At 54.6% G+C, this 11,883-nt stretch overlaps 1 protein-coding gene across 4 annotated transcripts; it reads left to right on the plus strand.

The window, feature by feature from the left end:
* The first annotated feature begins 161 nt into the window (after nucleotides 1–161).
* SPIB (Spi-B transcription factor) lies at nucleotides 162–11,494 on the plus strand. Of its 4 annotated transcripts, XM_024237908.3 has the most exons (6): nucleotides 162–300; nucleotides 1,361–1,388; nucleotides 3,894–3,966; nucleotides 4,244–4,458; nucleotides 5,048–5,198; nucleotides 9,510–11,494. In XM_024237908.3, the coding sequence occupies exons 1-6, from the start codon at nucleotides 278–280 to the stop codon at nucleotides 9,806–9,808; spliced, it is 789 nt and encodes a 262-aa protein (XP_024093676.1). In that variant the 5' UTR covers nucleotides 162–277; the 3' UTR covers nucleotides 9,809–11,494. The 4 variants fall into 4 exon arrangements, with proteins under 4 accessions (XP_024093676.1, XP_024093675.1, XP_003779281.4 ...); XM_024237907.3 differs by lacking the exon at nucleotides 162–300 and having other exon boundaries at nucleotides 1,234–1,388; nucleotides 9,510–10,343; XM_003779233.4 differs by lacking the exons at nucleotides 162–300; nucleotides 1,361–1,388 and having other exon boundaries at nucleotides 3,901–3,966; nucleotides 5,083–5,198; nucleotides 9,510–10,343.
* The last annotated feature ends 389 nt before the right edge of the window (nucleotides 11,495–11,883 follow it).

Consider the following 11,883-nt stretch of genomic DNA (forward strand, 5'->3'; position numbering starts at 1 on the left):
CCAGCTCCTGTCCCATCTCCAGCCCTCAAGGTCAGCCCCCCAAACCCAGCCCCACGGGTATCCCCAAATCCAGACAGCCCCTGGCCCGCCCTCCCTGCCACGTGACAAAGGGGTTGTGCAATCCAGCCCCCTCCCCTGACCCCCTCCCTGAGGGGATTTTTGAGGAGGGCTGAGCTTGTGGCCAGCGGGCACTCTCCTCCCCCCGGCAGGGGCTGGGCCAAGATATAAATAGGGTTGGCGGCTGCAGCGGGCGGCAAACAGCCCGCCCGGCACCACCATGCTCGCCCTGGAGGCTGCACAGTAAGTGAAGGCCCCCAAACCTGCACCCGGGGTCCCCACCTGCACTGCCCCTCTGTTGGGCCTCACCCATGGGCAGTGGTTTCTCTGCTCCTCAGGGCAGGTGGGTGGGAGTGGAGGGGAGGGGTCCGCCCTGTCTCTTGCCCCTTCTGGTTCTGTTCCCTCTTCACTTCGGACTCTCCATCCCCCCAGTTCCTGTCTTTCCTGGTCCCCAAAGATCTCATTTCCCCGGGACACTTGCTAGCATGCCCTCGCTGGGACTCTCCTCCATCCTCCCAGTCCTTGTCGTTCCTGGTCCCCAAAGATCTCATTTCCTCGGGACACTTGCTAGTGTGCCTTCCTGCGGGCGTCCTCTGTGGCTCTCACTCTGTCCATCCTCGACTCTTCCCGTCTCCCCGAGTTCCCGTATCTGTTCGCTCTGTATCTGGGATCTCCCGGCCCTCAGCGTTCTGCCTGTTGCTCTCTGTCTCTCTGCCTTTCTCTGTGTCTCTATCTCCAGTTCTTGCTCTCCCTGCCTTTTGGTCTCCTTCTGCCTCACCCTCACTCCCAGTGCCTCCATCTGGGGCTCCATGAATCCTCCCCGCCTCTGTGCGTGAATGTCCCTTTGCACACCTTTCTCCGTGTCCCACCTCTCCTCGAGCCTCCTCATCTGAGTCTTCTCCGGGCTTCCCCCTCTCCACCCAGACATCTCTCCATCCCTCTCCTCTGGTCCAAGCTGGACTCATTTAACTGACTCGCCACCAAGGCCCCACTTGACCCAGGCCCCCTCTCCATCCCCACACCTCCTTTCCGGGACTTTCTCTCCCTCACTTTCCCTGCCCCTCCCCACCAGGGTGTCTATGCAAATCCTGGGGAGGAGGGGGACATTTGCCTCACCCCCACACCCCCACTTCCTGTCCCAGCAGGGGGTAGTGGGGCAGTCCGGTGAATGTGGTGGGGCTGGTCCCTCACACAGGGCTGCGGTGGTCACAGCTGCTGCCGCCTCCCCATCAGCCCCCAACCACTTTGAGATTCAGGTGGCTGGAGGCAGCCTCGGCATGCCCCTGTGTCTCTCCCCCTCCAGGCTCGACGGGCCACACTTCAGCTGCCTGGTGAGTTGGGGCCCCCGGGGGCCAGGGAGGGGTGGCCCACGGTGACCTCCCTCAGAGAAGTCATTTGCTTCCTGCCTCAGTTTCCCCTCCCACCTCTTCCTGTCACTTTGTTTCTGAGCTCCCCCTTGGTATCTCCCGCTACCCCACATGCGTATTTTTGATGTCTCTCTCTCCCTCTCAGGCTTGAATCCACTTCCTTGTGGCTTTGCATCTCTCTCTGCCCATCCCATATTCAGCAAATGTATTTTCATGTTCCTTTCCTTCTTTTTGTTCGTATTTTTAAAAATTGTGTTCTCTAATAGTTCAGATACGGAATACTATACCCAACACCCTTGAACCCACAACCCAGTCTGAGAAATCAAATCTTACTGATGTGGTTGAAAGAAAGCCCCTGTTTATGCCCCTCCACATTCACACCCCAGCCATGTTTTTTTTTTGTTTTTTTGTTTTTTTGTTTTTAATTGAAGTGTAACTAACAAGTCAGTAAAGTGACAAATCTTGTGGACACTTCAGTGAGTTTTTGCATTATCTATACACCGTGTAGCCACAAGCCAGATCAAGATACCCAACATTTCGATCTCTGAAATATTCCTTCCTGCTCCTTCTCAGTCAATACCTTTCTCTGATATTTTCTGCCACCAATTTGTAATTTGTTCTGCCTGCTCTTTTTTTTGTTTTGTTTTTTTGAGAAGGAGTCTCGCTCTGTCGCCCAGGCTGGAGTGCAGTGGCACCGTCTTGGCTCACTGCAACCTCTACCTCCCAGGTTCAAGCAATTCTCCTGCCTCAGCCTCCCAAGTAGCTGGGATTACAGGCATGCACCACCATGCCCGGCTAATTTTTGTATTTTTAGTAGAGACAGGGTTTCACCATGTTATCCAGGCTGGTTTCAAACTCCTGAGCTCAAGTGATCCTCCCACCTCAGCCTCCCAAATTGCTGGGATTACAGGCGTCAGCCACCGCACCCAGCTGCCTGCTTTTGAACTTTATGTAAAGTGAGTCATACAGCATGTCCCTTTTGGGGTCTGGCTTCCCTCACTCAACATGAAGTGTGTGTCAGTGTTTGTCCTTTTTCCTTGCTGTATAGTACTCTATGATCAGCCCACACCACAGTTTGTTTATCCCTTCTCCTGTTGATGACGCCTGGGCTGTTTCCAGTTGAAGACTCATAATAAAGCTGCTGGGATGATTTTGGAACAAGGCTATTTTGTGCACACCCATTTTCAGTTCTCCTGATTAAATGCCAAGGAGTGAGACTGCCAGGTCCTAGGCATGGTGTGGATCTAGCTTTAGTTTTTCCTAGACTCAAGTTCTTGAAGCAACAACACATGATTCATGGGGCAAATCAACATATGGAGGTTTATTTATTTATTTATTGAGACAGAATCTTGCTCTGTCGCCAGGCTGGAGTACAGTGGGGAGATCTCGGCTCACTGCAACCTCTGCCTCCTGGGTTCAAGCGATTCTCCTGCCTCAGCCTCCCAAGTAGCTGGGACTGCAGGTGCGCACCACCATGCCTGGCTGATTTTTGTATTTTTAGTAGAGACGGGGTTTCATCATGTTGGCCAGGCTGGTATCGATCTCCTGACCTCATGATCTGCCTGCCTTAGCCTCCCAAAGTGCTAGGATTACAGGCGTGAGCCACCATGCCCAGCCTATTTATTTTTTGAGACAGAGTCTCACTCTGTCACCCAGGCTGGAGTGCAGTGGCGCGATCTCAGCTCACTGCAACCTCCACCTCCCAGGTTCAAGTGATTCTCCTGCCTCGGCCTCCAGAGTAGCTGGGATTACAGGCATCTGCCACCAGGCCCAGCTAATTTTTGTATTTTCAGTAGAGATGGGGTTTCACCATGTTGTGCAGGCTGGTCTCGAACTCCTGACCTCAGGTGATTCACTGGCCTCAGCCTCCCAAAGTGCTAGGATTACAGGCGTGCGCCACCACGCCTGGCTAATTTTTGTATTTTTAGTAGAGACGGGATTTCACCATGTTGGCTAGACTGGCCTCGAACTCCTGACCTCAGGTGATCTGCTCGCCTCGGCCCCCCAAAATGTTGGGATGACAGGCGTGAGCCACCACGCCTGGCCTGGAGGTGTATTTAAAAAGCATCGACCCCTGCCTCTGTTAAGTGAAACACTTCCATTTCCCCTTGCCCTTCACCTCCAGAGCCCCCAGGCAGGCCAGGCTGGGGGAGTTCTTCCACCCCTTCTCCAGGCGCCCTGATGTGCTGTCTGTGTGCCAGTGAGGGGCCAGGGTTCTTGGGAGCCCACCGTCTTAGCAGGAGCTGGCTGCTGTGTGTCCCTATTGGGTTGTGTCTCTACTCTCTGTATCTCTGTCTCTTTGTCCCTGTCTCTGATGCCTAGTCTCTGTGTCTCTTTGTTGCTCTAATCTCTCCAGCGTCCCCTCTTCTCTCCCCTCTCTGTGCTGGAGTCTCCCCAAGGGTCCAGGGTTGGTGGTGGGAGTCCCCAAGGCCTGGGATGACCCCTCTTTCCTCCTGCACCCCGTATCAGTACCCAGATGGCGTCTTCTATGACCTGGACAGCTGCAAGCATTCCAGCTACCCTGACTCAGAGGGGGCTCCTGGTGAGTGACCCCAGCCCAGTGCCCTTCCTGCCTTGGGGCCCATTTCACAGATAGGGGAGCTGAGGCCCAGGGGAGGTCATTGCCTAGCACAACAGGATAAAGGTGGCCGGGGCCTATAGCCCTCCTCCCCTTTCCTCTCCCACCCATCGGCTCCTCCATGCAAATCCTGGGGTCAGAGATTTGCACAGCCTACAATGGCCTCTCTGTGCTGGGGGCTTCGACTGCGAGGAGGCCTCCGTGAGACCTCCCAGCTTCTGACTCAGTGCCCTTCCCCCAGACTCCCTGTGGGACTGGACTGTGGCCCCACCTGTCCCAGCCGCCCCCTATGAAGCCTTCGACCCAGCAGCAGCCGCTTTTAGCCACCCCCAGGCTGCCCAGCTCTGCTACGAACCCCCCACCTACAGCCCTGCAGGGAACCTGGAACTGGCCCCCAGCCTGGAGGCCCCGGGGCCTGGCCTCCCCGCATACCCCACGGAGAACTTCGCCAGCCAGGTGAGTGCTAAGGGGGTAGTTAAAATCAAGCCCAAACCAGGTATGGTGGTTCACGCCTGTAATCCCAGCTACTTGAGAGGCCGAGGTAGGAGAAGGATTGCTTGAGCCCAGAAGGTCGAGGCTGTGGTGAGCGGAGATCGTGCCACTGCACTCCAGCCTGGGCAACAGGGCAAGACCCTGTCTCAAAAAAAAAAAAAAAAAGAAAAAGAAAAAGAAAAGAAAACTCAAGCTCAGTCGTTTGGTTGAGGTTTGCTGGGTGCCAGGCACTGCATTGAGACTGCGCATAGTGACCCCTGCAGCGGCCTCCCAGGTTACGTTCCGTTGTTGCCCCTCTGAACAAGTGAGTCAGCAGAGGTAGTGACAGGAAGCCAGGGACAGGGCAGACTCATATTACCTGTGGTGGGCCGGCTTTGAGGAGGTACCTCAGGTGTCCCCTGGCCACAATGTGGTGATCTGAACAAAGGCCAAAGTCCAGGCTGTCAACAAAGAGGGAGACCAGAGCCAGGAGGGCTACCGCCTTGGCCTGAGAGGAGGAAGTGGAGGGAGACAAGGGGTCCCTGGACGTGCAGGTGACCCTGACGTTCCGCAGAGCCTGGTTCCCCCGGCATATGCCCCGTACCCCAGCCCCGTGCTATCAGAGGAGGAAGACTTACCGTTGGACAGCCCTGCCCTGGAGGTCTCGGACAGCGAGTCGGATGAGGCCCTCGTGGCTGGCCCCGAGGGGAAGGGATCCGAGGCAGGTATGCGGGAGTGGCTGGGGTGGGGGAGATGCCGGCTGGAGATGGTGGGGGGGGGCTGCTGAGAGCACCATGGCTTCCTGGGCCTCTACATATACTCCAGCACTCCGGGCAGCTCCCAGATCCGCACCACCTGCTGGCTGTGTGACCTTGGGTAAGTGCCTCTACCTCTCTGTGCCCAGGTTTCCTGTCTGTGCGATGGGGATAGAGGTGATAGTGTCTACCTTCCTGAGGTCGTTGGGAGGATTAAATGGGATAATAAGTGTAAATGGGACAGCAGTGCCAGGCACAGAGTGAGCACTTCAATAAGTCAACCTCTTCACCACCATTCCCGATGCCACAGCAACAAATAATAACGCTATCAACCCCCAACGGTTCAACCCTTGCCCTGCCCATGTGCCCAACATCCTTTATGCTCAACCCCAAGAAAGCTGAGATCGTTCCTTCCTTTCTGTGTCTGGGCCTCGGTTTCTCATCTGTAAAGTGAGCATCATTGTCATCATCCCCATCTCACGGGGTTATGATGGAGATTAAATGAGCTCATAATTGTAAAGCGCCTTGCGAAGCACCTGGCACTACATGCTCCTCAGTGCATTGTAAAAATCAACACACAGGCTGGGCGCGGTGGCTCACGCCTGTAATCCCAGCACTTTGGGAGGCTGAGGCGGGCAGATCACCTGAGGTCAGGAGTTCAAGACCAGCCTGGCCAACATGGCAAAACCCCATCTCTACTAAAAACACAAAAATTAGGCTGGGTGTGGTGGCTCACACCTTTGATCCCAGCACTTTGAGAGGCTGAGGCAGGTGGATCACGAGGTCAAGAGATCGAGACCATCCTGGCCAACATGGTGAAACCTCACATTTACTAAAAATACAAAAATTAGCTAGGTGTGGTGGTGTGCACCTGTAGTCCCAGCTACTCGGGAGGCTGAGGCAGAAGAATCGCTTGAACCCAGGAGGCAGAGGTTGCAGTGAGCTGAGATCTCGCCACTGCAGTCCAGCCTGGCGACAGAGTAAGACTCTGTCTAAAAAAAAAAAAAAAAAATTAGTGGGGCATGGTGGCGCATGCCTGTAATCCCAGCTACTCAGGAGGCTGAGGCAGGAGAGTTGCTGGAACCCAGGAGGCAAAGGTTGCAGTGAGCTGAGATTGCACCACTGCACTCCAGCCTGGGTGACAGAGCAAGACTCCCTCTTAAAAACAAACAAACAAACAAAACCACAGCTTCATTTAAAAATTTTTAATTATTTAATTAATTTATTTTTTGAGACAGAGTCTCGCTGTGTTACGCAGGCTGGAGTGCAGTGGCACGATCTCGGCCCACTGCAACCTCCACCTTCTGGGTTCAAGCAATCCTCCTGCCTCAGCCTCCGGAGTAGCTGGGATCACAGGCACCCACACCATACCCAGCTATTTTTTGTATTTTTAGTAGAGATGGGGTTTCACCATGTTGGCCAGGCTGGTCTCAAACTCCTGACCTCAGGTGATCCGCCTGTCTTGGCCTCACAAAGTGCTGGGATTACAGGCATCAGCCACTGTGCCCGGCCACACAGCCTCATTTGTGGCTGAGGAGACTTCAGCTCAGAGGTTAATTAAGTCACCTGTTTTAACTTAGGACATTTAAGATGGAGAGGATCTCTCTCTCCAATGACTAGGAAAGACACAAGGTGGAAATAAAGATTTTATTTATTTTTATTCATTTATTTGAGACAGGGTCTTCATCTGTCACCCAGACTGAAGTGCAGTGGCACAGTCTCGGCTCACTGCTGCCTCAAACTCCTGGGCTCAATCGATCCTCCTGCCTCAGCCTCCTGAGTAGCTAGGACCACAGGCGTACACCACCACACCTGACTAATCTTTAAAATTTTTGTAGAGGTGAGGTCTTGCTATGTTGCCCAGGCTGAACTCCAATTCCTGAGCCTATGTGCTCCTCCCACCTCAGCCTCCCAAAGTGCTGAAGTTACAGGCATGAGCCACCACACCCAGCCGGAAATAAATTATTTTATGGCTTATAGGTCCTGGGGCATACATGGCATGCATGGAGGCCACACACACGAGGTCAGGGAGTGCAGGCAGGGAGGGAGAGAGAGAGGGACCAGTGGACTGACGCCTTTATTGGGTCCAAGGCGTCAGCCAAACAGGTTTCCTGAGGGGGGTTTTAATTGGTGGGTTCAGTCCAGGCACGGTGGCTCATGCCTGTAATCCCAGCACTTTGGGAGGCTGAGGCTGGTAGATCACCTAACGTCAGGAGTTCAAGACCAGCCTGGCCAACATGGTGAAACCCTGTCTCTACTAAAAATACAAAAATTAGCTGGGCCTGGTGGTGCAAGCCTGTAATCCCAGCTACTTGGGAGGCTGAGGCAGGAGAATCGCTTGAATCCAGGAGGCGGAGTTCGCAGTGAGCTGAGATCATGCCACTGCACTCCAGCCTGGGCAACAGAGCAAGACTCCGTCTCAAAATACATAAATAAATACATACATACATACATACATACATACATACGTACTTGGTGGGTTGAAAGCAAGCAGGATCAAGTTCCAGGAGGTCACGCTGTGCCTGAGAGGGGGTCACTGAGGCATCTGCACAGTCCATGCAGGACCGTCAAGTAGGCTGTCCATGGCTCTCCCACAGGGAGGTGGTCACCAGGAGTCGGTTGCATAAGGGAGATACCTGGGTCAGCCACACTGAGGAACTCGGGGAGGGAGATGTAGAACTGCCAAGGAGGACAGCCCTGCTTTCAGCATGAGAATGTCCAACTTCTATTTAGTTTTACTTTATTTTATTTTGAGAGGGAGTTTCACTCTTGTTGCCGAGGCTGAGTGCAATGGTATAATTTCAGCTCACTGCAACCTCTGCCTCCTGGGCTCAAGCAATTCTCCTGCCTCAGCCTCCCAAGTAGCTGGAATTACAGGCATGAGCCAGCACGCCCAGCTAAGTTTTGTATTTTTAGTAGAAACAGGGTTTCATCATGTTGGCCAGGCTTGTCTCGAACTTCTGACCTCAAGTGATCTGCCCACCTCGGCCTCCCAAAGTGCTGGGATCACAGGCATGGCCCACTGCGCCCAGCCTCCAACTTATACTTTAAATGAATGCCGAGGCAGCCTAAAATTATAAGAATTCAATCCGGGTGCAGTGGCTTACACCTGTAATCCCAGCATTTTGGGAGGCCGAGGTGGGAGGATCACCTGAGGCCAGGAGTTCAAGACCAGCCTGGGCAACATAGTAAGACACCATCTCTACAAAAAATAAAACAATTAGCTAGGCATGATGGTGCATACCTGTAGTCCCAGCTTCTGGGGAGGCTGGGGCAGGAGGATTGCTTAGGCCCAGGAGGTCGAGGCTGCAGTGAGCTGTGATTGCTCCTCTGCACTCCATCCTGGGTGACAGAACGAGACCCTGCCCTGAAAAAAAAGAAATTACGATGTCACTACGTCACCACCCCAAGGTGACACCGCTGTAAAATGGCAGAGATGGGATTCTTGTAGCCAGTGCCCTGCTTTGAAACTCCCAGTTATTGGCCGGGCGCAGTGGCTCATGCCTGTAATCCCAGCACTTTGGGAGGCCGAGGTGGGTGGATCACCTCAGGCCAGGAGTTCGAGACTAGCCTGGCCAACATGGCAAAACCCCGTCTCTACTAAAAATATAAAAATAAGCCGGGCCTGGTGGCAGACGTCTGTAGTCCCAGCTACTCGGGACGCTGAGGCAGGAGAATTGCTCGAACCCGGGAGGCAGAGGCTGCAGTAAGCCGAGATTGTGCCACTGCACTCCAGCCTGGGCCACAGAGCAAGACTCCGTCTCAAAAACAAACAAACTAAACCCTAGGAGCCCAGGAGTCAGGTGCCCTGGCCTCTCCCGGGACCCTGTCCCGCTTTGGGCTGAGAGGCTGGGAGACCAGGAGCTGGAGAGATAGCCAGGCCAATGCAACTGCCTCCAGATCTGTTCGCCTCTCCGTTATAATCCTTTAAGCGGCGCTGTCAACCCATTTCACAGATTCTTTCATCCACTATCTCAACAAATACGGAATATTACATGCTGGCCGCAGGGCGGAAGGCAGGACAGATGTAAATCCCGAAAATTAAAGCACAGCACGCGGAGGGGGCCTGGGGCTGACAGCTTCGGGCACGGGGAGTGGCTTGCCCCTCCCACCCCCCGTGGTGAGGGGCGCAGAGCCAGGTGTATGTAACAGCCACTTCCCTCACCCCACTTTTCAGATCCAGGAGATGGCGGCCGGGGTGGAAGTCTTGGAGGAGGGTGGATGGGGAAGGCGGGGCCTTAGGGACCCCTCATCTAACGCGTGCCCCCGACCCCACCGCAGGGACCCGCAAGAAGCTGCGCCTGTACCAGTTCCTGCTGGGGCTACTGACGCGCGGGGACATGCGTGAGTGCGTGTGGTGGGTGGAGCCAGGCGCCGGCGTCTTCCAGTTCTCCTCCAAGCACAAGGAGCTCCTGGCGCGCCGCTGGGGCCAGCAGAAGGGGAACCGCAAGCGCATGACCTACCAGAAGCTGGCGCGCGCCCTCCGAAACTACGCCAAGACCGGCGAGATCCGCAAGGTCAAGCGCAAGCTCACCTACCAGTTCGACAGCGCGCTGCTGCCTGCAGCCCGCCGGGCCTGAGCACACTCGAGGCTCCCACCTGCGGAGCCGCTGGGGGACCTCACGTCCCAGCCAGGAACCCCCTGGAAGAAAAAGGGCGTCCCCACACTCTAGGTGATAGGACTTACGCATCCCCACCTTTTGGGGTAAGGGGAGTGCTGCCCTGCCATAATCCCCAAGCCCAGCCCGGGCCTGTCTGGGATTCCCCACTTGTGCCTGGGGTCCCTCTGAGATTTCTTTGTCATGTACAGACTCCCCGGGATCCTCATGTTTTGGGTGACAGGACCTATGGACGACTATACTCGGGGAGGCAGGGTAGCAGTTCTTGCAGAGTCCCAAGAGCTTCTCTGGGATTTTCTTGTAATATCTGATTCCCCAGTGAGGCCTGGGACCTTTTTAAGATCTCTGTGTGTCTGTAAACCCTCAATCTTATCTGTGGTGGGGGCCCTGCTGGCAACCCTGAGCCCTGTCCAAGGGTCCCTCTTGTCAGATCTGAGATCTCCTAGTTATGTCTGGGGCCCTCTGGGAGCTGTTATCATCTCAGATCTCTTTGCCCATCTATGGCTGTGTTGTCACATCTGTCTCCTCATCTTTGAGATCACCCAATTCTCTGGAACCATTCTGCTGCCCCTTTTTATGTGTCTGGAGTTCCCCAATCACATCTAGGGCTCCTCCAAGATCCTTTGGCATGTCTGAAATCACTCTCGAGAGGTCTGGGGTGGGGGATGGGGAGTCAGTGAAATGTGTCATGTCTGGGCCCTGTCAGGGACACCCTTGTCATATCTGGGATCCTCCAATCACATCTGAGACCTCCTAGGCTCTCCATCTGATATGCCCTTTCAGGGACCCCACAAAGACTGAGTTCTCATGGGGACCCTACCCTTCCTAGTGGAACTCCCTATGGCCATGCTGAAGACCACTCTGGCCACGCAACTGATTTTGGGTGATCATGGCAGCTCCCCACCCGTGTCACTTCTAACCAGAAGTCTCAAGGTCGTCACCCCCCTGCCCCCCAACCCAGGCCCCGGTCCCTGGTGGTGGTCTCTTTAGTTCACTGTAGCACTTGGAGGTGGAGGTGTGAGGGATCCACATTAACAGCAGACCATCAGCTGGGCAACGGCTCATACCTATAATGCCAGCACTTTGGGAGGCGAGGCAGGGGGATGGCTTGAACCCAGGCATTCAAGACAAGCCTGGGCAACATAATGAGACCTTATCTCTACAAAACATAAAAAAACAATTAGCCGAGCATGGGGGTGAACACCTGTGGTCCCAGCTGCTCAGGAGGCTGAGGTGGGAGGATCTCTTGAGCCCAGGAAGTAGAGGCTGTAGTGAGCTGTAATCGTGCCACTGCACTCCAGCCTGGGTGACAGAGCGAGACACTGTCTTAAAAACAAAAACAAGGCCGGGCACGGTGGCTCATGCCTGTTATCCCAGCACTTTGGGAGGCCGAGGCGGGCGGATCACGAGGTCGAGAGATCGAGACCATCCTGGCCAACATGGTGAAATCCTGTCTCTACTAAAAATACAAAAATTAGCTGGGCGTGGTGGCACGTGCCTGTAGTCCCAGCTACTCGGGAGGCTGAGGCAAGAGAATCGCTTGAACCCGGGAGGCAGAGGTTGCAGTAAGCCTAGATTGTGCCACTGCACTCCAGCCTGGGCGACAGAGTGAGACTCCGTCTGAAAATAAAAACAACAAAAACAGCAGACCATTCAAAATAGGGAGACTTTGCATAATCCAGATTTCTGCCTTCACTTAAAACTTTGGACGATCTGGAGAGAGTGGGCCAGTTTTTGGTGGGGGATGGGGAGCTGGAACAGGACAGTAGCCTTTCCTAATGAGGCATTTGTTCTCCAATCTGCCCCAGTCGCTGCCATCCCTGGCTATCTCACCCTAGCAGCTTCTCAAGCCTGTTGGCTTTAGACCACTGTATAAACCCAGCTGGAACTGAAGCCTGGGTGGACTATGGCGCACTGGTTGGGACCCCCAGGGAGTCAAAGGCTGCGGGCCAAGAGGCCAGAGGTCCTTGAGCCTGGGTGTGCAGGTGGATCTAGGGTGAATGACTTGCTGCTTCCCAACCTTAGTTTGTCCCTTC

This window comes from Pongo abelii, chromosome 20, assembly GCF_028885655.2.
Source record: "Pongo abelii isolate AG06213 chromosome 20, NHGRI_mPonAbe1-v2.0_pri, whole genome shotgun sequence".
NCBI classification, from domain to species: domain Eukaryota; kingdom Metazoa; phylum Chordata; class Mammalia; order Primates; family Hominidae; genus Pongo; species Pongo abelii.